We start from the raw sequence: 26359 nt of genomic DNA on the forward strand, positions 1-26359 counted from the left end.
AAACATTTGAAACGTGTTCACGTTGCTTTTGTGCCGAGTTTATATCAAGTATGCTTTGCGTTTCGTGTTCACGCAACCACCGCTGTCCGGGTTAGGTAATGGGTAGACGCCTAGGTAGAAAACAAGCGCCTTGTATTCTACTACGAAGGGGAGGGTTTTTACTGTTTTGCTGACAACAAGGCGGATATGGCTGGCAACATTTAACTTGTTCCCAGCAAGTAGAAACAACATTTCTAGTTCACAAGTATTGTTGGTTACTGCTTTAGTCAAGCAACTACAACTCATGCAGGGTCTTCGCCCACACATCTTCCTATATCAATCCCACAATTCACATTTTGATTTGAAATACCAGAATTTGTATTCACGAGTTACAAGATTGGGAACCATATTGCTTTATTAACTTCAGAACAGTTATGTGGCAATATTTCGATTCGTACAGGCAAACAATAAAAACATCCCATCACAAATCCGTAGATCCTAACATTATGGTGGCATTTGAGGCACAGGAATAATGTTGAAGAGAAATATCAAATATGAAAGCTGTGTTACTTCTAACAGTCTTTGCTGTACTAGGCAGTCTTGTAATGTATCTCAAGCTGTTTTGCTCCAAGACTCTGCTCATGCTGAAAATGTAACAACGTGCATCAAATCTCCCGGAAAAATTGAATGCACATAAAACATTAAAAAAACATTTTCTTACTGTGCAAACTTCATTAGCATCAATGTAAGAGGCGAAGGTATAAGACCCTCATACATAACGTCAATAAAACTGTTGCGCCAGAGTCGTTTTTGGCTATTGTCAAAATAAAACCCACATACATAGTGTGCAAGGTGATCAGAGGGCTTTATCTAAAAAAAAATAATTTAAAAGCCCAAGTAGCTCTCAGAGTTTGAAAAACAGGCATTTGTGTGTCGCTCTCTTCAGATTAAGTACCAACCCTGCAGCCGAGATCTGCAAAAAGAAACAATTCGTAAGCCACAGATCAAGCTACATGCATATCTTCATACTCTAGTTGAGGAGAAAAAAAAAACTAGGGTGGTTCAGCTATGAGGTAATCTGCATAAATACAAAGCCATGCTTTACAGTCAGGTTTATGACATTACACAAGGGAGGGTACCAGAAATGGACAATACATTATGCAGGGCCCCCAGTAAACAGATTTGTTTGAGGCCAATATGCAATATTGCCTTTACATAGATTATCTGGCTTACCTTAGAATTTATTTGGGAATCCCCGCCACAATTTCAGACTCAATACCACAGTGATCAGATCCCCGCAAGAACTTAAAGAATCCTGAAGACCAGAAACCCAACATTAGCCATTGTTCTTGGTATTATATTGTAACACATTACAAGCAACGTAGCATATTTTCACGTGATCCCGGAAATAGTTATTTATAAAGACAGCAATAACACTATGCATGAAATAGCATCAGCTAAAATGCACTTGGGTAATCAAGTTTTGGATGAGTATGAAAATTTGTGTTACACCTCCGGGTGTTGAGTCAATGTGTTCAAGTTTTATGGCGCATTAGAGTGACCGTATGAAGATTGTTTATAAATCATGCGGTTCGGCTCACCGTTGTCACCCCAGTCAGTGTTCCAGGAGTTGGCACAGAGCCAGTAGGGAACACCGCCCTCTTCTCCCCAGCCCAGGATCTTGACGGCATGGCCCCCGACGGCAGACCCAGACACATGCTGATACACACCTGGAAATGAGGCCGAGAGTGTACAAGCACTCAGTATTTTGCAGGTTTGTAATGCACTTGTGTGGAAATGGTGGACATCTTCGTACCAGACTTGTACAGCACAAAATCTTCAAAGACGGTGAAGGCGGCCTCTACTGGGCCATTCTTGGATATCTCGCTCTGAATCTGCTTCTCGTCTGCCAGCACGGTGTAAGACGTTTTACCTGCAACACAGTTTTGAGTTAGGAGCTTGTGCAATGTATGTGTAATGACTGGATACAGCCATAAACCATTTCTGTGACATATTTGATAGAAAACCGATGTAGTCAGCTGAGTGCATTCACATTAGTGACGGCCCAATGAAGACAATTATAAATGCCTATTGATTCTAGATCAGAATTGTTCTAATTATACAAGTAATGCAAAGTGTTTGAGTATCCAGTATTTACAAATGTTTGTATGTAATTGCCATTTTGTATTGTATGCAGCAAAAAAGCCACATAGAATGACATTATACAAGAACACTTTCCTAAAAATAAGTTTATTTTTCCTCCAGCTTCGTACCAAAGTGCTTGTCTCCTTTGTAGCTAGGTGTGTATCCAGCTTCACACTGCTTGACGCACTGGGGTGTATCTCCTCCTTCTCCAGAGCAGGAGGGTCTGCTGCCATTCACATGGTGTTCACAGGGGGGGATGGTGTAAGGCCGACAACCTGTACGCACAAAGAGTGCGACACATGGATTAGAATCACACACACACGCACACACGCACGCACACCTCACGCACACACCTCACCAATGTGGGAGTCATAGAGACCGCCAGAGACCAGCCCCTCACGGGTCCAGAAGTCCCAGGCAGCTGAAGGGTAGCCACCGTTACATCTGAGTAGAGAAGGTTTGTTTTTTTTACTTTTACAAAAACAACGGCAAATGTTCACACTGTACAATATTCATAGGGTGCTCGACTAACTAAACTAAACTAAACCAATACGGAATCTGAATCCTACTTCTTGCAGCTCAACTGGATCCACTGATACCAATGATAATTTTACAATAAGCAAAGCTCAGCACAAGGATTGCCCGGGGATTGTCTTGCTGTGGCTTCTGTTATACGTGGATCGGCTACGTCATGGATAATTCTGCGTATTGGAATGGTGCATTCTGTACATTGTCAGACTTCTATCTTCTTATCTTGTCATTAATGGAGAGCATGTATCAAGTGTGATCATTTGTCTTCCATTAACTACCCAGTAATTCAAATTTCCCAACCATTTTGTTTGGTACTGATGAAGCATGAAGCAAATCATGCATCTCATCCAGTGGGGACAGTGGAAGACAAAACCTGATTAGGCTTTTGCCACATCAGGATCTCTCACCCCATGCCACAGCTCTCGCAGCAGGTCAGCAGATCCTCTGAGGAGATCTCCACGCTGACCTTGGCATTGCTGTGGATACACACTCTGTCAGAGATGGCCTCTGCAGCGCCAAATGCCTGTAGGGGCAAAAAATTCAAGACACACCAACATTATTCGAAGTGCGAGACTTTGTTATTGGAACGTTTTTAACGTTTAATGATCAAAGGTCTTTCTACACTTCTTGCTAGAGTGCCATGGTTAAGAGAGGGCATGAACCCTCTGCTCAAGAATTTCTGAATAAAAAATAAAAATTTAATAGCTCAACCACAGTTAAATTCTTTTTTATCTCACCCAGCAGGAGCCACAGGAGCCTTGGTCTCTGACTTCCTTCAGAGTGGGACAATTGGGCCACTGCTCTCTGGAGTCAAAGTTCTTAGGCAGCTTCAGGTCTCCAGCATACTGAACCCTGCAGAACAAAACAGCGTGACGGAGTCAACTCCCCATCTTATAGTCGCAGTGTAGGTCGACTCGATGGATTTTCCACTTTGTGGTGGGCAGGTTGCAAGCAGAGTGTTGGTCCAAGGCACAGAAACCACTGCATGTGTTATATACAAGTACTCTTTTCTAGGGGATGTACGGCGTAGCAAATATTTACTCTCAATGTTATGCGTTACTAATCTAAAGTTGCTCTCCAGTGCTTTGAGACTCACATGACTGGCAGCTTCGGTCCCTTCAGCAGCGTACCACAGAGTCTCTTGACATAACTGTAGTCAACATTATGGAAGTTGTGACCAGCCTGCGAGAGAGGACGGAAATTAAGTTAAGTGGAAACATGAATAATAAGATAAGATCTAATAAGAAAGACATGAAATAAAATAACTCACCGTCCAAGTAGTGTTGACCTTGTTGATGTAGTTGACCAGCTCACTGGACATGGGTGTGAAACGGGGTCTGGCTAGGCTTACAGACAAGCTGGCAGCCAGTAAGAGAAAGGCTGAATGCCACATATTGTCTGAAGAATACAAAATGAAGGACAACTTTATTCTTTGTTGAGATTACATATTGAACTGCTAGGAGGTAACTGTGCCAAAGAGGACTAAAGGGTAAAAAATGGCTCACAAAAGAGCTACCAGAAAAACATTACTCCAAATGAGTGTGCATCAAGTAGTCCATGTCATGGTTGAACAAACTTATGAACACACGCACGCAATGAAACTCCCCACAAAACACAATCACAGTTGACTAGATGTCAACTGGTTGCCGCTACAAGTGGAAGGTGTGTGTGGGCACAGAGGCGAGAGAAAAACCTCTTCTGCTCAGTGACGCTCGTCACAGACTTGTCCAGTGGTTAAACACGTGCGTAAGCAGGCCGCACACCACCAGTTTAGACATGTTTCTACTACAAAAAATTCCAACGGAACTTTCTTAATATCACATGACTAAGACCAAGAAGTCTCATGAGCCAAAAGTACACAAGAGGAAGTAAAACCAGAAAATGTCTCTTTCCACTTATCAAATCAACCTCCCTTTATAATTGTTTACATTGCTGTAAACCATCTACATCTCCTAACGGGAGGAGAAACAAATTCATAGTCGGCCCACAAGTTAAATTTTACTGACGAGAAATGTTTATCTGTCCATCTCTTAGAGAAGTGGTTCAACCACACACATGCAGTAAACTGCCTTGAAGCGAAGACAACGATTTGAAAGTGATTTAGGGGAAGTGAGCTTTCAGACTGCTGACCGGCTCAAAAAGCAATTACTCCCAGTTATCATAGCTGGCTTTTACAACAGCTGCATTCACTCGCTGAGTCTTTGGCAGTACTCCTGCTGCTCAAACATTTAACTGAAACAACCTTGCTTTAATCGCGATGACTTGAGGCAAACCAAGATATAAAAAAGGGGCATGTTTTCCTCTAAAGTTTGACAAAGAAGACAGAAATGGATGAGTTTCAGCCGGAGGAGACCCTTAAAATGTTGTTCAGCTAGTCACTTCCTTATTTTACAGTGTAGCGTTCGGTGTTCACATATATATGAACATTTAATCTAAAGATCAAAGGGTCAAAGGCCAACTGGATGAATCTGGTTATTCTCAGTTTACTGGCAGATTCCACTCAATTCCTCATTCCTCGCCCCGCAGGGTCTGCTGACAGGAAGTGGGATCAATGCACATTTGCACAATAGCATAGAAAAGATCCAGATCAGTTTTGTGACTGGAAATGGACAAACTTCACTTTTCCACCGAGTCTCCGGTGGAAACGGTCGTAGTCATTTTACACAAATACCAATATATTATTGTCACTGGAGCTTCACTCGATCCTCCTGCTGTGTCTGTAAACAAGTCTCTCTCTCTGGCCCCAGTTAGCTGAAGCAGAGGGCACAATGGCTGCCTACAACTCACTAAAACATAGTTTCATTTTTGTGCTTGGCGGTTCAGTATTAAGTATCTTGCTCATTTTAACTTCTGGTTTCAAGTTATTTTCTCTCCTTACTGCGGTGGTTTTTCCTCAACATGTCAACGTGTCCTGATTCATTAAGGAAGGATCTAGTTACAAAAAAAGAAACCCGGCTTTCAGACGGTTATGTCATCCCTTCAGGACATGGAGACTAAAGGTTTAGCATTCAAAAACAACGACCAATTTCTGAGATATGAAAACAAAGCGGACAGACAGAGCTTTCCCGTTTGCATCCAACAAGTCGTTTAGTACAGAAGACTTGAAGTGAAACACATTCAGCTAATAGGATAGCTAAGTGAACGTTAGCTGTTAACAGCGAACTCTCCCAGTAAACAATCATTAGCTTAAATAACGAACCGAGCGAACCGAGGACAAACCAACGGGAATAAATCATTTACCTGCCAGGGGTTCGTCAGCTGGAGGTGTGAACTTCAACCCTCGGGCTGCTGGTTTATGTCTAGAATGGGGTGTCTTTGGGTGACTGATGAACAAACTGATTGAGAGAAGCGGCTCCTCTGTATTTATGCGACAGACCACGTGACCCGATCACGCGGGTGCAGCTCATGTGACCTGGAACCGCACCAAATCGAAATCAGCATAGCACCTCCACCATTTTCTGCCCTAAGGTTAAACAATGACGAGAGATAATCACGTGAGGCATTTATTTAACACATTTATTTAATCTGTGACTTTAAGCTTTTTTCGGCTGTTCAAGCTGAGTCACACTTAGCGTCACTGACCACAGAGAACGTGTTGATCATTCGGCAGTTTTCTCTTCCTTTTATGTGTCTGTCATCTGACTTCAAAAATGATGAATCAGGGACAATTCTGTGAGCAACAGAAAGTTGCTTAAGAGCTCTTTCTAAAGTACAATGGACTAAGAACACTTTCTTATGTAACCGGGCGAACAAACCCGTTAATCCCGATAATTTGATTTAAATTATTATTTAACTTGTGTGGTAGCATCATTTTCTTTACAGTGATGAATGGTTGTTAATGCCCCACAATCCCCACCTGGCTCTGTGATAATGTAATCAACATTACTTATTTCAATGTTCAACTAGCTATTGCCCTGTTGTTTTTCTGTGGAATTTGAATTTTTATGTTTCCACTTGTCTAAAGCTCACAACAATGTTAAAAGATTCCTGACTGTAAATGAATCAGGATGATCAATGCAATACAATAAAGCACTCTTAACTTTGTTAATGACTAATGATTTTATTTTGTCACATCAATAGCACAGTAATTGACTCACTATGACCAATCAAAGTTGCTCTGTGGACATCCTTGCAGAGATAAGGTGATGGACGTTGATTAATGGAGGCCGTCCAGTGACTAAGTGACATTCCACTCAATCTGCAAACCAATTTCTGTCTCTCATTGAAATCTCTCCAAACAATGTGTAAAACTGCAATAAACCTCGACTACTGTTGTTTTATAACAGTAAATGTGACCAGATAAAGAAAAGGAAATAAAAAAACAACTAAAAGAGTCAAACAAGAGAAACACAAGCAAAGAGTATCACACACATCCGGTACACAGAGCAAAGCATATTGTTCTAGTGAGAAGCAACGCACATCTATTAAGACAAGCAGCTACATTTGTTTCAGGTAAAGCCCTGATTCATGATGATAAAGCCAAGGCATCGTTTGCAGTCTAAAGCGTGGGTTGATATTTATCAGCGCACTAGTATACATTTCATTGGCTGGCTTATTGCTTTGCGTTCAGATACATTCTAGCATGTGGTGATTACTATTGTTATGTGTGTGTGTGTGCGTGTGGTTACTGTGCGTTCTCTTACTCTGAAGTAATAGATACAATCCTCCGTATGAATGAGTAACATGCAGTGACTCTTGACCTTAACTACTCAGCAGGTATGTGGATACAGTTTCACACAGTTTGATGGAGCCATCTTTTTCTCTGCACCAAAAGACCCAATTTATCACCAAACATTTAACTTGAGTTTCAGATACGTCCCTTACTTTCTTATTATACTTCTTTAGAAAGAAAGAAAGTAAAATAACACAGCATGGACAAATATTCACGGAAGTCTATTATTGTTAATCCCATGATTACATGGGATTAATTCCACAATAAATAAATAATATTCATAAAATGCGATAATACTAGCACATTATACCCAGGATTTAATTTAATGTAGAACTTGTAAAACTGTTTCTCTCTTTATGGTAGCTGCATTATAAACAACGCCTAATAGAGTTAAATTTTGTATATATAGTAAGCAATTACATGTATGTCATCTTTTTTGTCTCACTAAAATGACTCTGAAGGTTTGTGGAAATTTTCGAAAATTATGGAAACAATGTTATTGCATTAAAGCATTAATGCCATTCATAATTAGAAGTTATAACAAACAGATGAAATATACAATTTGAAAACAGATGACTGATCATTGAAATACAAAAAAACGTTTTAATAAATCAGGCAAATTAAATTAAATGGATATAACAATAGAAACATCTTCTGATCTTGCCTGACCTATTCTCATGTCGTAGATTATCATGTTACTTAAAATGCACCTTTTCTGCTGTAAAGTGCCCACTGACATTATTGCAGTTACAATTATCAAAGGAAAGCAGAGCAAATAATCTATAAAATGATAATCCCTCCAAAATTTGCTTTTTGTAATTTGCTTATGTGATAGTTTCTTTAAAAATAGACATTAACTAACAGATTTGACTATTTTACAGATTGTAAAAATGCTCTGTATGTAACAGTAATGTAATGAAATATAATAAACTGGAGAGGATGTTTTTTGTAAAAAGAAAAAAGAATAGTGAGCCTTTGCAGGCCTAATAATAACTATGCCTTTGAAGGCATGCTTGTATTTGCATCAAGTCTGGACGGTAAGACCGGGATGGTCAAGTGGCATTACAAGAGAGTGTGTTAGAAGTTTGATGCCCAAGATTAATTAGCACCTGTGGATTTGTAACTGTGTCTTCTTTTCATAACCAAGATTTAATCTTCTGTAAATACTGATCTATAGTGTATTGAGTTATTTTCTTTATCAAATGGTTGTAAATAACTTTAAAAATCCCCCATGCCCAAATTTATACAGATCTGATTTCCTAGTGCTGCACGTTGATGTTTGTCAATTCTGACCCCTCTGAAGACCAAGCTCTGACTTTCTTACCATCAACGCTGCATAGTGTGTTGATAAGAATGAACAGCGAGGTCAGAAACGTCATGTCCCTGCAGTGTTTGAGAAGTGTGCTACCTGTGCTTCCTGACTTTGAACCCTTGCATCTGCATGTCAGGGGCAAACAAAAAAAAGTATATCCTTCCATGACCTCCAAATGAACTGAGCTGAAAAGGCCCATCGTCTCCACCCCAAGCCTTCCACAAAACAGATAATGCATTGATTCATTGTCCTTACCCGCTAAACTAAGAAAGACATAACTTCCCACCGAGTTATTCTTACCCTTTACCCACCTTACACCATCCTCTCTCTGCTGTCCACAATCTGGACCATCTGTTTGCGAGCGTGGGAAATGACCGGAGTAAGTGGAATGATTGGAGTACCAGGTGTGGTAGCACCCGGAGTAGAAGCACCAGGGGTTGAAGCGGCGGGTGTTGACGCACCAGGAGTTGAAGCAGCCGAAGTGGAAGCTCCAGGCGTGGAAGCAGCAGGGGTCGACGCACCTGGGGTCCCGCCGGGGGTAGGGCCTGGTGTTGTACCAGGAGTGGCGGGGATGATAACCACGGGGGATGGACCTGGACTTTCGGACCAAGCTCGCGGCTCCAGGCGTGGGGTGGATGTGATGAAGCGGGCCTCCCTGATCCGGTAGGGACTTCTGTAAGTGGAGATTGGCGACAACTCGGAGCCCCAGCCGAGATAGCTCCCGCTGGAAGGGGAGTGTGCATCCGCGCTGAAGTACAGCGTAGTGCTGGACTCTCCAGGGACTGAGGGTTTCTTCTCAGGGGAACCAATCAGGAGAGGCGAACGCCGTTCAGGTGACCAGGCGGGAGTCTTGATGTCCAGGGAGCACACGGAAGACGAGGCTTCAGTCAGGGACACAGCGTTGCTATCGATGTGGTGGAGGCTGTCTGGCTGCAGTGGCGAGGAAAGTGTCGGTGAGCCGTAAGCAGCACTCTGAAAATCATCGTCACCTTTGAAAAGAAAATGAAGAGGCAAAATGTGTTTAAAACAGAACACATGTCCTATAACAGGTAATCGCATCCTTGAAGTACTATGACAACCAATCGTTTCTATTGTTACATTCCAAGGGAAAAAAGTGCATTTTCTTAAATGCTTGACAAATATCATTTTTTAGTTAAGTTAAACTAGTATTTTTTGTGTGCGTGTGTCTGCACTAGTGACTAAAACGTATGTCGCTGTGAAAACACCATTAAGCATGAGCAACACTTTATTCAAACTTATTTTGCATTGGAAAAAATGCCTCAAATTACTAAACTACAGCCGACGAGGCTACAATCAATGTTTTTGTATGTTTTGTATGTTTGAGCAACTGTACACGAGTAACACAACAATAAACAGTGGAAAGACGCATTTAAAGAGCGATCATAGTGTATCTTTTATGGAAAGGGAGTGAATATTGGGAGTGACTGTTCTTTCAAGTAATGCTGATGTTGTATGACCATTATATGGTCCGGTGTTTATCAGCATCCAACCTTTTTCTGATGGTTGGGCGCTGGACAAATCTTCCGCACTTTCTTCAAGAATGACCTCCTGGACCGGGATGATCTCTGGAAAGGTTCTCATATCCTGGATTGTTGTTGGTGGAGCTCTTCTAACTGGTCTGGCCACTACAGTGGAGGGAGCTGGCTTTGGTGGGTGGACCACCTCTTTCACCTGGGGACAAGACAAGCAGCTGAGACATCAGACTGCAGACTGAAGATAACGTCTTTTTATAAATAGTTTAAGGGCAAAAAGTCTTTATTGGTAGAAAAATGTGCCACACAGGGAACATTTGTGAAGTTTATGTTTTGCTTCCAGCTAATCCGTAGCATTTTTTTTAATCCTTTATGGTTTATGACTTTAAGTATATACATCTGCTGTTTTCCTAGTTGAAATAAACATCTTGCCTCTGTAGACTGGGTCACCTGTGGTGGAGCTTGAGGAGCTGTTTGAGGAGCTGGTTGAGGAGCTGGTTGTAAGATCTGGGGAACCTGCGGCTGAATATATGAACCCTGGGAAACCAAAGACAAATAGGAATAAGAAACCGTATTATATATATTATCACACTTCAATGTCTCCTACAGAAACAACCACTACTTAAAAAAAACTCTAGTAGCAGCAAGCCTCACAGCTAAAACCAATAGCTCTTTTAAGGAAATTCAGCAACAAGAATGCAACTAACCCGAGGAAAATGATCTTCATCAGGGGAGTGAACTTCTTCAGACAGACCCATCAGTCCGGCCAATCCCCCCTCGCCATACGCAGACCAGATGTTTGTTACATCCCCCGTCTTCATGGCCAATCGAATCAGCAGCCAGTGGTGATGTTTCCATCCCTCCCATTGGATGGGGAGATCCATGAGGGTCCCTCCTCCTGTTTAGATAAACAACAATAGTCTTATTGACAAATGGCAATTGATAAGTAGATAGATAGATAGATAGATAGATAGATAGATAGATAGATAGATAGATAGATAGATAGATAGATAGATAGATAGATCTTTAACAAACCGGACAGTGTTGCATGACGATGGAAAGTGGGTGTGACTTTCTCATCCAATGACAGTGTAGATCCGCGCTCTGTGCAGGCACCACCTATCCCCCTGTGGCGAATACTCTGGAAAATCTCAAAGGATTTAGGGTGGAGAAAACGATAATACAGCACCAACGCTATCACTCCTAGAGAGAGAGAGAGAGATAGATGAGCAAAACAGGGAATTATTTTAATGGAGGTGTGTAAGAGTGTGTTAAGGTTATTTGAAGTCAAAAAGACTGGACAAAAGGCTTATTACTGCCCTGCAACAGTCACAGATATCTTTATTGAAAGATTATTGTCTTTTTCTTGGTCAGAGAATATGACTTATTGATCAGTTGGATTTTTTTACATTCTTCTTAAATTGTTTGTGGATATTAAGAGAATTTCAAGAAAAAAAGCTTCTTGATTTCATTGATGAACATTGTAATGTTAGCGTGAGCATGTTAGCATGCCCATATTATCATTTTATTATCAAGACTCTTGGTCTTCCAATGCAGTGTAGGTGTGTGTCTCACCAATGAGGAAGCTAGAGAAAACTGCTGCTGGGATTCCCACAGTGTCCCAGGACACCATTGTAAACAACCACGAGGAAGCCAGAAGAAGAAACGCGTTCTCTAAGAACATAGCCTGAAGTACAAAGTTATGAGGTTACATCTTAGCCTGCTAAGATTCAGGTGGGGCAATGTCAGCATCTCAGATAAGATTATATAAGATTAATGAACACACACACATACCAGATAGAACCCAGCCATGCGGTATCTGGATTGACCGTACTTCACGTTGAGAAAAAAGAAAATGTGAATGGCTCCCAGAACAAAATTGAAGAGTCTCCATCGACTAGTAGAACGTATGATGTCGGTCTGCTGCGACACCATCCAGAAAGTTGTACCCAGCCAGTGCACACCTGACACACACACACACACACACACACACAATAAAACACACTAATATAATATTTAAATGTCAAATATAAACTAATAGTAATACAGATAACCTGAGCAGTTGAGGTGAACCACAAAAGGGTGTCTCCCCAAGACACCAGAACAATAGTTAAATGTTAAAAAAAAACACTCACATCCTCCACCACCTGAATATGTAATGTTTAAAAGGTTAAAAAAAGATGAGCTTGAGATCAAGCACTAGCAGACTTACCAATGACTCCCAGAATCCACTGCTTAAAGATACGTGTAAAGAGCATGAGAACAGCAAATCGAGATCCCAACATACTGACCTGTGGACAGAGAAAATATCTCTCGTCTTTCACGCAAACATAGCATAACACATTTAAATATATGCAACCCGTTACGTAGAGGCTGTCACATGCAGGGTGTATGTGCATATTGGGTGTTGCTAAGTCGTGTAAATGTGCCCACCCTCCATAGAAGTCGACAGAGAATGGCACTAGGGGTCATCTGTAGGTGTCCCGGTCTGATGAGAGAACAGGCTCTTGAGTAGAGGACCAAAGCCCAGGCCAGAGATAACAAACACACCACAAAACACACAGAGGCTGGATGGAAGAGTAGGGAGGAAGAAGGGAGAGGAGAATACATGTTAATACGTTATCTAGTTGTAATGCTGTACTGTTCATCAGAGGAGAGTCGGCTGCACACAAACACTGGAAAGAAGATGGTAGAACATTTGGTTAACTGTAAAAACTCCTTGTTGAAGGCAACAGCACAATCTCAAAACAAAATATCTGCCTTAATATTCCCCAGAAGGTTGTTATGTCAGACATCTAATAAAAAAATATTGTTATTCGATTATCTCCATATCACCCAGCCATAATAGTATCATTCATTGGGAGCTTTGTTTCTGGTCAACTGACCAAAATAAAAATGGCACTGTGTTCACAAGTTTTTCATTAACTTAATCTGGTGTATGACGACAGACCACAAAGGGGAACTATTCAAGCAGCAACTAACTGAAACTTTTTAAAGTTTCAGTTTTAGAACAGTTTTAATTCTCTGTATGTTCATCGATACAACCAATACATTTCACATTTATGTTCACCATTGCATTATAAATTAAACATTTATTGTATTATTATGTTATGCAGGTCTCTCAGGTCTGCATATGTGGTCAATTGGGCCACAGTTTATTTCACTTCTTTTTTGGTGTCAATGAAAATGTAGAAATCCACACAGTACATACTTCCACTACTACGTTTCAGACCTTTCCACCCCGGGCACACATGCTTTTTACAATTCCTTGTCCGGCTCTTTGTACCTGGAGATTTTATTCCTATATCAGTGCAGATGAGCACGTAGGTCTGCAGCAGCGTCTGAGGGAGGGTGACCACCAAAGCCTCGAACAGACGTAAGGCAGAAGCATCAGCCTGCTGCATGATGTCACAGTACACATCTTTGTCTGGCAGACACATGCATTCCCAAAGCCTGTGGACGCATGGATGAGGGAGAAAAAAGACAGGTGAGAAAAAAAGGAATACCCCACCCACATCAGTACACGTCATTTTCATCATAACCATCGTGATCAAATAGACACATTTTGTCTGTCTCTCTAAACTGTCATTGTTTTTCAAGATAGCAAAAGCATTATCAACACACACACACACATAATTTTGCACATGCACACAGTTGGGCCACCTTTTGAAGATGCCAAGGTGCAGTATGTGTGTCCAGGTGAGAGACTTTCTGCGGATGCGTCCATCCGACAGGTACCACAGGTAACTTAGCCACTGAGGACCCCAACCTTTGGAACATAGAATTTATCACAAACGATTTTTTTCATTATGCAAAAATGTCTGTTCTATTCTATGGTCACAATCAATGACACAACATATCGGTAAGCAGAATGTAAGAATTCTTGTTATTCTATCCGTCTCTGGGGCCACACTTACTTTACTAAACATTGATTGGAATTATGTAGTTGTTGATGTTGCTGTTATCTCACCTGGCAGCAGGAAGAGGGCAGTGAAGCCAGCAAGATAGGCATAGCAGTAATTGTGACCGATCCACAGATAGTACCCAAAGCAATATATCACTGGGGAGAGAGGGAGGAAGCACAAATGTATACGCAGTCATAAAACACAAACAACAGCTCCTCATCAGGATGGAAACATACAGGTAAATACGACGGTGTATATTCGGACATTTGCTGGATAAAAAAAATAAAATAAGATTCACAATCTCTTTTCTCATCTACTACTGTATTACACTTATGAGTAAGTACTTACAACTAAGTGTGTAATTGTCAATAACAAACAGGGAGTTGTTTATGCTTTTGTTACGGTGCTTAGCATAGAAATGTTACAGCAGCACAACAACATTCCATCAGCACGTCAGATCACGGAGCTTTTTGTATTTTGTGAGTCCCCACTCGTTTTTTATCCTCTAACCTGCATTGCATCAACGCTTTATTTACGAGAGGGTGCTGTATCCAATCCCCTTTTCTCCCCAGGTACAGACTCCTCACAACCACGCCACTGCCCTGGTTGAGTTCTGCTGCTCTAACCGCCTCCCCCAAAATGAAACCTGAACTGTTTTTGATGCAAAACAGGCGGGCTGTCCGGCCAGACTAGGCCTAATTATGGGGTACGCCCATCCCGCCGTCCATTCATGCACCTCCAAAAAAAAAGGGCGCTGAAATATGACAACATGGCCCTGCTTTGTTGTTATTGAGGAGAGATCGAGAAGCACAAACTCTACTACTGTGGCATGAGTCTGCAGTTTTGCTGAATAGGCTGGGATTTCAGGACATATTTAGAGAGGGGCGCACTGACTGCAGACTCTGGATCCACTATTCATTATGCAGAATTTGGATCCACTATTCATGGTGCAAAATCTGGATCCACTATTCATGGTGCAGAATCTGGATCCACTATTCATGACAACAGACGGTTGCCAAAGTGAAAGCAAACGTGTATCTTTGTATGTTTGGTTATTGTAGCCTGAGTTTTACATTTGATAGACCGACATCAAATCCCAAATGATCTGTCCCATCCACAGGATGCAAGCATATCCCTTCACCGTGGCCCTCATGCTGTACATCCCTGCACTGTGGCCAAAAAGACACGCACACACATGCAAGCGCACGCCCATACGGTCAAATACAACACAGCCGAGTTGCGCCTGGGCCCGTGCCACCAAATTACAATCAACCATCGCAGTGAAAACGATACTGCGCCCGGTTATGTTAATTGTGCTTAGGGCGAAAAAATCTAATGCGCACGTGTGTGTGCGTGCGTGCGTGCGTGTGTTTTATGAGCGGCCGTGCGCACGTCCCAGGTAACACTTACGCGCCGTCCTCTCTGCAACGATGAGAAATGCGGTAAAGGCGAAGACGCAAAGTTGGCAGCACGGCGTGCAGGCGCCTCCGTGGCTCGCGGTCGCCGCGTAGTCTCTCATAGCGGATCGAGAACCCCGAACTGAACCGCAATTCTGCGTCTGCAGGAGGATGTTCTGGTCCCGGTCGGGAGGCGGTCCAGCTGCGGCAGCCTGTTCTCTGCGCTCCGTCAGCCCGTCCCAACGTCCCCGCCCGTCCCGTTAAAGAGGTAGCACACCGGGGGGGGGGGAGGGGGGGGGGGCTCTTGTGTGTGAGATTGGGCTCAAATATGACTTACTCACCTGTGTGTCAGGAAATATATGTTGTTCAGAAGCTCACAAGTATGAACATGACTTTAAACTGGATTCATGACCAAAAATAAAACTCCGTATTAGAAATGGGCGTTTTCAGGATTCTAAATCAATACAATCCTGTCATTTATTTAGTGGACATTTCACCTTGTGAACATTATGGCCGGAGGAACATTCTACAGAACTGTGTGGAACTACCCAAAACCCTGATGAAAGTGACCAAACCAATATTTGGGGGAAAGGGAAATATGGGAGTTCATAGGTTAAAGCAATAGAGCTTTTACTTATTCTTAAAACATTGTTAGTACTGAATACAATACTGGCGGTGCTTGTGATGATTTATGTTAATAATAATAATAATTGATTTAATGACAGTGAGAAGAGCCATATTCATTACATCATATTCAAATATTATAACGACTGTTGCTTTTATTTTGTATTTACCTGTTCATCTATTCATCTATTCATTTTAATTAAATGTATCTGATTGAAAGATGCATTTGTATCTTTATGAACACCAGGGAGAGTCTGACTCCAATGTCCATGAACCCAGACTCAGTTGGCATTTTGCATTGTATCCAATCTGACGTCCCACCACAGTCCATAATGCCACCTAACAGGAGACGACACACATGTACAACATTCCCAAGACATTTAAACTGTTGAAGAAATGTGGGCCACGATATTTCATTTCAACAGCGGACTTTACTCAATATTATATGTACAGAAAACCGCATTAATAAATTGCTAGATTGAAAGTTTCCCAACCCTTCAGCTCAGTTTCACAAGAGCCAATGAAAGTTGGGCAGCATGAGCCTCTGAGGGATGATGGCATGCTGTCCTGTGTCTTTGAGCAACAGCACCTGTACCTGATAAGCCTCCATCCAATAGTTTTCAATTTTACCATGCATATATCAACCCATGTTGAGTGTCCTTCCTAAAAGTGTTCTTATCCTCTGGGACTGCAGAACTACAGTCGTAAAAGCACTGTTATGTTTTAAATGTATCTTGGCATTGAGCAACATCTCTCATTATTTTATTCTTCTCTATTGTTTCTAAATTCAAAATTCAGAGCATTAATATAGCACCAAAAATAATTTGTAAAGTCACAATGGAGTACGTCTGGATGTCTACTTAAGCAAATAATGCAGTCGCTGTTGGACGTGCGTGTTGTAATCCAAGCTTCTCTGTGTTTCATTCTCATAGCGGGGCCAGAGGTTTGTATCTCTCTTTTCGTCTGATTCCTCCCCAGGTAAACACCTTTTGCACTGTTGATGTTATCCTCCCTCATTGACTGTTTCCACCTCTAGCTGCTCGCCGCCAGATCAGCTGGCGCCACGTTGAGAGCCGTGTAGAAGGCAATGGAAATGCTCTGAATTTATTGACCATCTCTGACTTAGTTTGCAGTTCCCACCCAAAAACAGAGTGATCTGAGAAAAGTGCAACATCACATTATCACCAATATCTGAACAGACACACTGACAAACATCTGCAACATTGCAGCCGCCATCGTTTCTGTCCATGATTCTAGAAAGCACCTGTTAAAATGTCATTTTATTAGTTCTAAATGTCATTTTATTAGTTATAAAATCCCATGAGCAGCTTTTACCAACAGCATGGCAGCTTATGCTCTGAAGTTTCGTCTTCCGGCTTACTTGTTCATTCACCTTCTTCCTCCAAACCCTTGAGTGTCACCCTGCAGTGGAGGAGTGAGCCATCACAACTCATATGGTTCGGAGGGGACAGTCACTAAGAGTTTGATCTGTCAGTCTCTTTGGTGAAGTGCAGACGCCGTTCTAATCTGATCATTTATGTTCCATTAATCCTGTGTTTTTTGTTTCTTCATTTGTGGATTTCTATCTATCTTCTATCTTCTCGTCCCTCTGACTACCTGATTGATTATCCATTAGTAATATCTGTTGAGGCTTTGAGTGACTGTACTAATGTCCGGTTGTCCGTTCATCCAGATCTCTCGGAGAATCCGTTCCCGCTCCTCCAGCCGCTGGGCCCTGTCCAGCTCTGATGGCATTCACACACACGCACACAGACACACACACACAGAACACACACACATACATGAGTAAAGCACATCCATACATTATCCATTCACATAACATTCACATTTCCCACCACTGACAAGACTTTCTATTTTAAGATATGAGCATGCGTGACATGCAGTGAGATACACAGTCTCTGAGTGTGTATAAATGTCCACACATAAAAATTACAAACACTAATATGAAAACTCACTCTGTCTTCCTTTCTTAATGTATTTCTTTTAAACCCGTATCAATAATTTTCACACAAAGATTGAAAGATATTTTGTTTCTGCTCATCTTCAAGATAACATACAATAAAACCATATATCCAATTACAGGTAAACGCCATAAGGCAACTGAATGGTAGCAGTCAGAAAATCAGATGAAATGATACGTTTTTGGATGTTTAGCTGGTGCTGTAAAATTAAAATAAAGATAAGTAGAAGCATAAAGAAGATTCAAATGGAAATACTATATTTACATATATATACTATACTGTACTATATTTATATTTACTATATTTACTTTTGATTACTGCATTTGTCAATCATTGGGTGGATTATTTATATAATATTGTGCTTTTTCAAGACTGTGTGGATCCTCTGGATAAAGGGAAGCCATGATCTCTGAAAAAGATTGATAAAAAACGCATTGTGTCCCATGTGCTCCTGGTGCACTCCACAAGTTAAACTGACTAAAAGCTTTTAATATTTAAAAAGTTCTATTCATAACAGATATATAGCGTGTGTCCGAGTGAGAGGTACCCTCAGCTGACGTGAACATGGTGGCGTGCAGCAGAGCCCTCTCAAAGCGCCTGCGTCTCCGTGATGACAGGTCGGACGCGTCATCCCAGTCCTCTGATTCGCTGTCCCCAGCGGGCCCGCTTCCTCCAGTGGCAACAACAGCAGTGTTATCTGCATTACTGTCCACAGGCGGATGGAGGGGACAGCTGTGATGGCGACGGCCGTGATGCTTGTTCCTGTGGCGGTGGTTGTGGTGCTTACTGTTGCCATAGTGACAGTCTGCCCGACAGTGTATCTGGAAGACGATGGCGCACAGCGTGACGAGGAGGCCGACACAGACGCCGCCCAGAAACACCAAAGCTGTCCTCTCGGGTTGGTCTAAGAGAAAAAGAAGAAGAAAACATGAAGTATTGTCCCTGATCGTTCCCGTCACCGGCCATCTTCTTTCTCTCACCTGTCCACCATTCTCCCCTGTTGAGTTTCCTCTCCCGATCTCCCCACCTTAGCCTGCTCACCTTTTTTCTATCTGCCCTGTCGTAGTTTTTATGAGTTTGTTCTATAGCTGGTGCAGTATACAGTGGGAATACACATGGCAATGTGGCTCATTGGACCTACCTGCAATGAAGGTGTAAGCTGCCAGTAAGTTGCTAAGCAATGCCATCTCCTGAGAGATGCCCGTCACCTCCATATTTGGGCCTCCTGATGTGGGAGTGCTCATGATTTTGCAGCCGGTTGAGCTTATTTTATTCTCCTGCAGAGGTCAGTGGAGTTCATGCTGGAAGAGGAGAGAGGACAGAAGTGGGAAATGGGTTTGGCAATAAATCATCCTTAAGATGAATCAATAATAAATTAGCCTGCGGGGTTTAGGAGAAAACTCAGACAATAAACCAAGAAGCTTTCCTGTAAAGTGCTTTTCACAAAGAACAGTAAAATAAATAGTCTGACATACAAAGAAAGCCTTTGCAATACTTTTTCTATATTGGTGCATTGGTGCTTGGAGTGTTCACACGTTCCAAATCACTTTTAGTACATATTGCAGATTTCCCTACAAAAAAACATGCCGAACTGTACTGTTACATGTAACTATGTCCTCATAATATTACACCTTAAACTTTGACCTTTTATCGTGCAGAGGATTCTGGGTCAGAATAGCCAGGAAAGCATGCTGGATTATACAATGAGTTCAGATGCCGCATTGAGATTATGGTGTTTTTGACATACTGTTTTTAACATACTATGTATTGAGGATATTCTAAATCGTTTTCTGAAATACTTAATCATATGTTAGTATGGGAGTTGGAACGCACAGATACTGTGCCATTAAAATATACAAACGCTATTACTCTTGGTAGATTTTCAGAAGATTTGATTTTTGATTGATTTGATTAAGATGATGTATGCATTTAAGCATTAAGGTCATTGAGTTATTTAAGTTATTCAACAATTTCTTTAATGTTCTACATATCTGAATTGTTCATTTGACTAGTTTTACTTCTTGATTGCTTATTATTTGTTATATGATAAATAAGTGAATCCAAGCCAAGCCTTAAACATAGTTGTAGACTTTTTTCTTCTATTGTATTGTATTAGTATTTCCATCTGACTCCCTTTGTGCTAGGGCTATAAATTTGAATACATTAGTATTAGAATTGACACAGATAAAGGTAAACAATGACCACTAGGTGTCAACAAACAGCCATTTGGCAACTTTCTCTTTAAATAATGTAAATAGAATAAGATCAAGACATGGCTGCTCATGCTGGTGTGCATTAACACACTCAGACAGAGGCATGTATGAAAAGGGCTGCAACACAATTTGTAAAGACGTCGCTCAAACCTGTCACTATGCTAATGGCGCTGAAGATGTGGAAGTGATTTATTGCTCACTAGTCTGCAACAGCCAGGTTACTTGTAAAGATGAAGACTTTATAGTTCCAAACATTGTGTCTATGCATGTTGCCCAACTCAGAACGACACCTTCAGTGTGTGTTTGTTTTTGATGGATCTGATAGAAAGTGAACATTTAGTTCCGCAGATCCAGACTCTCTAATAGTGGAGACGGATCAGGAGAAATGTCAGAGTGGATGTAAGTATTAAGAGCAACAGAGCAGAAGTGCAGAAGAGGAGCCAAGGAGGTCCTTCATCATCAAACAGGAAGGGAGCCTAACCTGATTTTACCAAATGTAGAGTTTCATAGTTCATATTCAATCTGATTGTGTTCTTTTCTAATCGAGTGCACCTGTTTTTTGCTTCACTCTTTACCAGAAGTTCAATATTTCAATATTTAAATTACAGGAGTTTTGGTTTAGTGGTCAGCTGCCATCTACATAGTCATGATAAAAGAAACATTTATCACACAGTAAATCTGAGGATTCTGAGATGATTGACAACCACCACAGAAGAATGGAAAATCAATATTCAGTTACATGAAAGAATAAATTATACACATATGAGTGACATTTTAAATCTGTGAAACGTGTTTTTTTCCCAAACGTTTTGCTTGTTCCAAATGAAAAGAAGCATTGTGGATTATTCATTTTTGTTATGAAAAAACAACATGGAATGCACAGAGACCCAGACATTGGCTTTCCCATTAAAATGTCATAAAAACTTTAGCTTTAATCACCCCATTGCATGTGTATATTCTCTCATTGGATGTTGATGGGTGTATTTTCTACTTTTACCTACTTTTACCTTTACCTTTTATTAATGATTGAAAATGGGTCAAATCACTCAATGAAGACAGGCCAAGTTTCATGACAAACAACTGTCATTGTACATCACTGTGAAAACACAGTCTTCTCTCACATGTCTAACCAAGCAGAAAAATAAGCTAAAACCTATCCTCTCGTGCAGTTAGGCTGTAAGGACATGGCAAAAGTTTAAACTCCAACAAATAAAAAATGGATGATGCTTTCAGAAAAGATCAGACTGACCTAATTTTTTCTGCTGTAAAACCTCTGAAACAGAAGGTGCAGCACCATAGACGTGTTAGTTAGATCACACTGAAGAACAAGAAAAAGGCTTATATCTCATAACCACATGATCATGAGCATAAAAACAGACCTCGGTCCTGTCACTGGTTTATAAAACTAACCAAACACTTTAAAAGCAATGCATCAGCACAGCAAGCGGAAGAGGAAACAACACGACCACAGATTGCGTGACATTGCAGTTAACACAACATGAAGTTACACACAACAACGCCATAGCACAACCAAACACACAACAACCTCCCAGCAATTCTAAATCCACTGACTGTCAGGGCCATTTTGTGATGTTATGTGTAAATAGTGCAGGACGTGACTGCCCCTCTCTCTTCTTACTCTGTGTCTTTTGGATTTCGGTTACTCTTGGTTACGGCATAAGGTCTGCAATCATGCCATTTCAGGTATTCCATAGTTTGGTGGTTCATCAGCGTGCTTTTTCATAGATCAGGCAGCTGAGCATCACAGTTACGTAAAGACCTTCGTATGAAACACTTGGCTCGCGGCCAGCGCATTACAGCCGCTCTGTTGCACAGTCTAGACAACAGGAGCCGTTTGCTCGGATGATAGTAAACACCTCCCAAATATGGGAGGATTTCTAATCTGAAAATAAATCTGTTATCTATGATATATTATAAAGTTAGAGTAAGACATGAAGCTACCAGCAGCCACATATTAGCTTAGCATGAAGACTGTAGCCTGGTTCTGTTAACAAATTCTAAAACCTCAATAATCTCAATAATCAACATGTTGTGTCTGGTCTCTACTGAACTGAAGGGCAAAAATGAGAAGTTGTCGGTTTGGGAGGTTTACGTGCCAAACTATTTCTTGGCTAGGAGCAGCTACTTGCTGCTGGTAACCAACCAACCGGTCGTAGTCCAGATCAAACCTGGCCCCAAACTCCTGTAAGCACACGGAATCTGATGCCACTGTAAGCGTATTTCTCCCTCTGTGTGTGTGATGCTAAAGCAACGTGACACATGGCCTTTCTCTCCACAGCTGCACTGACACTATCTGATATAACCTGGAGTAGAGAATGCGGCCGAGGGAACAAGTATGTACTAAAATTATGAATATAAAATAAGAGAGAGAGAGAGAGAACTAGGGCAGAAGAAATACAAGATAGTCCAGAGGGAGAAAGGTCAATGTGGGGGAAGAAAGTAATCCTGAGACTGCTTGCAACATATTCCTCATCGACAAATACAAGAGCATCATCATCAGCGGCAGCATTAACGTGTGCAGTTCTTTCCTCATGCACATGCAAATAGAATTTCCATACTTACATTTCATCAACACGAAGATCCCATCTGCTATCCATCCTCTCCCCACCTTCACTTGTATCCTCTTCTTGCACACTCCTTCCTCCTCTCTGCTCTGGTCCTCTCCTCTCTCTGCTCTGCACTTTACTCTCTGCTCTCTCCTCCCCTTTTCTCTCCACCGCTATTCTCTCCTCTGTGCTCTTTGCCTTTCCCTCAAAAGAAGAAAAAAAACGTGAACAGTATAATTATGAGAATAAATCTGGCGCGTCATCCCCGAGTTGTCAGATAGAAGCGCGTACAAATGCCCTCCTCTTCAATTCACTTTCTTTCGTTGTCAGAAATCACAATTTACCGTCTTCATCCCTTAGTTCTTCTTTCTCTGATTTAGAGGCGGCAGGAGGGATGTCCCTCTGACTGTTTTGCAGAATTTAGTTTTATTATATTCCATTTTACTTTTTCACAGTTATTTTCCAGACAAGGATAGAGAGGTCAGTTCCTCAGGGCAGAAATGTGACACGAAAGACCCTGACAAGTCGGCCGAATTCCTCCCTCTCTCTCTTCTCTCTCTCTCTCTCTCTCTCTCTCCCTCCCTCTCTCTCTTCTCTCTCTCTCTCTCTCTCTCTCTCTCTCTCTCTCTCTCTCTCTCTCTCTCTCTCTCTCTCTCTCTCTCTCTCTCTCTCTCTCTCTCTCTCTCTCTCTCTCTCTCTCTCTCTCTCTCTCTCTCTCCTCTCTCTGACATGCACAAGCACAGGCACACTCATGCTTATAGTCTGCCTTTGTGTTCTCTTTCTTTCATGCAGCGTCCTCAGCAGCAGGATGAAAGAGAAATGAGAGAAGGAACGAGAGAGGGACGGAAAGAGTGACATAAGGGATAAAAACTACATCTGACATTCTGATCTGATCTTCTAATCTCAAATAAATGCTAATGTTGAAGAACCCTTTGCAAATGAAAAATATCTGAATGTGAATATATCGATTCATCACGTAGAAATTGTTCCAGAAACATGAATTTATATGTTAATTAAAAAACATTTGTCAAAACAAATGTCAAAAAGTGCTTTAAATGCAACAAATATTTCAATAAAGAAATAGGAATGAAATCGCCTACACAGAAGATAATGAAACACAAGAATAATCCCTAAGGTGCAGTTGATTCATTGTTTAATGAATAGACAGAGGTACCAATGAATGGGAATGAATCAGAGAAAAAGAGGTGTGTGTGCTTGACTGAATTTTATGAAAGCATGGGAAGGATGTTTTAGAGCTGAATCAAGAATTTTCTAAAAATAACTTGATATCAGGTAGAGTTTATGAAATTTTGATTAGCCTACCTGTCATCATGGGAGGTTATTTTCACGCTAATGTTACGCAACAAAAACCCACAGAAAGCTTTCGATGCTGGTCGAAGGCCGACAAAGTTATTCAAGCAATAGCTCTCAAAAAGTTTAGTTTAGTTTTAGTTTTGATTTAGAACATGTATTACTATAGCCATATCCATTTTGAATAAACAAAGAGCAGTGTATGGAGTATTACGGTTCTTCTGTAAAGTTATTAATGACATTTATACGATATTTAATACTTCACAAAAGTATCGTGATTCCTTGTGTGCTTCGGCCAATCTCAAGTCTCAGCACATTTTAGATTACTTCTCTCCACAGACCACATCATTACTGATGAGAAAGCATTAAAACATTGCAGTAATCCCTCCATGGCTGTTGAGGTCTTTATGACGCCCTGAACGGGAAATATGGTGGAAAACGGACATCTTTCTTTTCCAGCCTGTTTGCTGTTACAAGTTAACTGCAATTCATCATAAGATTAATAAGATTATGGTATCAATATAGTACTATTTATGTTTAATAATAATGTATCATTACAAATTATACAAGGTCATCTGCAAATTCTCTTTAGAATCAATCCAAAGATTTTCTCACTTTACACTCAGACCCGTCCTCATCCTTCTCATTTCCATTTCTCTCTTCATCTTCATCATCTGCGCTAGTTGTCCTTTCTCTGTGCCATATTGGAGTTCTTTCTGATAATTTCATGGAGACACTAAATTAAAATAAGCCGAACAGAATGTCATAAAATGCATTTTATTTTAAAATGTCACATACAAATAAAATGTATTTTAATGTATGAAATATGTAGGTGATTTTGGAAGAGGTGAAACTTGGTGAGTAGGTGTTTGGACTCAAACTAAAGGAAAAAAGCCTCATCCATCTTCTGCCCACAATCCTCATTTAGCATGCTAGCAACTTAGCACCACATCACCAAAGTCTAAAGGGTCAATTCTTTGTGAACAATGAATATGTAGAAAATCCATTTTCAACAACACAAAACAGAAATGTGGAAAACATAACGTGGACATGAAGCGGTCCATTGCTCTCTTTCATACCTTTGAGAGTATTTTGATGGAGATAAAAGTGAAATATGAGCAAAAGACCCCACTTGCAACTCAAAATGTCCTTTGAGGCAAATGAGATGTGAAACCCGTTGTTGACACCAACCCCTCACAACCGAGTCATCACCATCTATAATAATGCTAAACACAAATCGAAACATGCACCACTTACCAATCAATAATGCATCCATTTCTGCACCTCCTGCTCACTGTGATTAATTATTAACACTCTACGCTGTGCAGTCTGTACTGTGAGGAATTGTTGTCAGTCATCTCTGAAGCAGCAAGGGACAGAAGTTGTGAAGAAGCTGCGCCGGCCTGCAGAGCGCCACGGCTTTGCTCAACTGGAACTTCATTTCATAATTCACGACACACAGGGTACACCTTCAGATCAGTGAGGGCACTCTTGGCTACTGTGAAGCCCACGATAAAAACCAAACATTGTCGCCTTAGCTTCACAAAGAATCTACAGGGGAATGTGAGTCAATCAAGAAAAGCATTTGCAGGATAATGCTGGTGAGATCCTTCACTGTTTTGTGTTAGAAAACATCCGACAAATAGCCATAATCATCATTTCTATCATAACAATTGCACAATAACGTATGAAACAACCGTCGAAAAGGGGTTTCTTGTAGAGATTTACCTACAGAGAATAATACAATGATACACTGCCTGACATGCAGCTTTAGGATTCTGGTTTCCTCTTAATGCTTCCATAGCGTATTGTTTTCAGCCGTAGCAAGCAGCTGGAAAAAAAAGGTTCTCAAAATCTCCTGCTCGCTCCCTGCTGAGCACCAAACTGCGAAAAGGCAGTTAGAGACTATGGTGAACACAGTGGAGCATTTAGCAGATGAAGAGTCCAATAAGGAGTTGGGGAAGACCAAGACCAAAGCTGAAGAGCGGGAATTTGACACAAACACCCGCCCAGATGCCCCATCATTTTTCTCTGCATCTGCTAATATGTCAACATGAGGGATTATGGAAAAAGTATGTTTTTTTTCCTTTTCTCTCAGATCAAGTGTATAAACAAAAGTGTAGAGAGTAGTTTAGAGACAGAAGGGAATAAACCCATATGGAGACAGAGAGAGAGAGAGAGAAAGTAGCATGTGCACCGAGGATGGGTCTGAGAGGCCATCGGTTCCA

General features: G+C 41.2%; 3 protein-coding genes across 4 annotated transcripts; all 3 read right to left on the bottom strand.

Moving 5' to 3' along the window:
* Positions 1–376: 376 nt before the first annotated feature.
* On the bottom strand, positions 377–6053 carry ctsba (cathepsin Ba). The gene is made up of 11 exons (XM_037481664.2): positions 5896–6053; positions 3926–4053; positions 3752–3837; positions 3393–3507; positions 3063–3178; positions 2483–2568; positions 2253–2399; positions 1796–1912; positions 1581–1709; positions 1213–1294; positions 377–952 (listed from the first exon to the last, which is right to left on the bottom strand). Exons 2-10 carry the CDS (start codon positions 4046–4048, stop codon positions 1221–1223), a joined length of 993 nt encoding a protein of 330 aa, XP_037337561.1. The 5' UTR covers positions 4049–4053; positions 5896–6053; the 3' UTR covers positions 377–952; positions 1213–1220.
* Positions 6054–7771: 1718 nt separating this feature from the next.
* Positions 7772–15683, bottom strand: xkr5b (XK related 5b). 2 transcript variants are annotated; one of them, XM_037481637.2, is made up of 13 exons: positions 15448–15683; positions 14103–14192; positions 13796–13901; positions 13419–13585; positions 12566–12699; positions 12345–12423; positions 11927–12096; positions 11708–11819; positions 11168–11335; positions 10840–11030; positions 10583–10669; positions 10151–10331; positions 7772–9628 (listed from the first exon to the last, which is right to left on the bottom strand). In XM_037481637.2, exons 1-13 carry the CDS (start codon positions 15554–15556, stop codon positions 8952–8954), a joined length of 2271 nt encoding a protein of 756 aa, XP_037337534.1. In that variant the 5' UTR covers positions 15557–15683; the 3' UTR covers positions 7772–8951. The 2 variants fall into 2 exon arrangements, with proteins under 2 accessions (XP_037337534.1, XP_037337525.1); XM_037481628.2 differs by having other exon boundaries at positions 10565–10669.
* A 194-nt stretch (positions 15684–15877) lies between these two features.
* Positions 15878–23315, bottom strand: eva1a (eva-1 homolog A (C. elegans)). The gene is made up of 4 exons (XM_037456494.2): positions 22837–23315; positions 19182–19341; positions 18588–18944; positions 15878–17803 (listed from the first exon to the last, which is right to left on the bottom strand). Exons 2-4 carry the CDS (start codon positions 19282–19284, stop codon positions 17691–17693), a joined length of 573 nt encoding a protein of 190 aa, XP_037312391.1. The 5' UTR covers positions 19285–19341; positions 22837–23315; the 3' UTR covers positions 15878–17690.
* Between the last annotated feature and the right edge of the window lie 3044 nt (positions 23316–26359).

Source organism: Pungitius pungitius, chromosome 4 (assembly GCF_949316345.1).
Source record: "Pungitius pungitius chromosome 4, fPunPun2.1, whole genome shotgun sequence".
Taxonomy (NCBI): domain Eukaryota; kingdom Metazoa; phylum Chordata; class Actinopteri; order Perciformes; family Gasterosteidae; genus Pungitius; species Pungitius pungitius.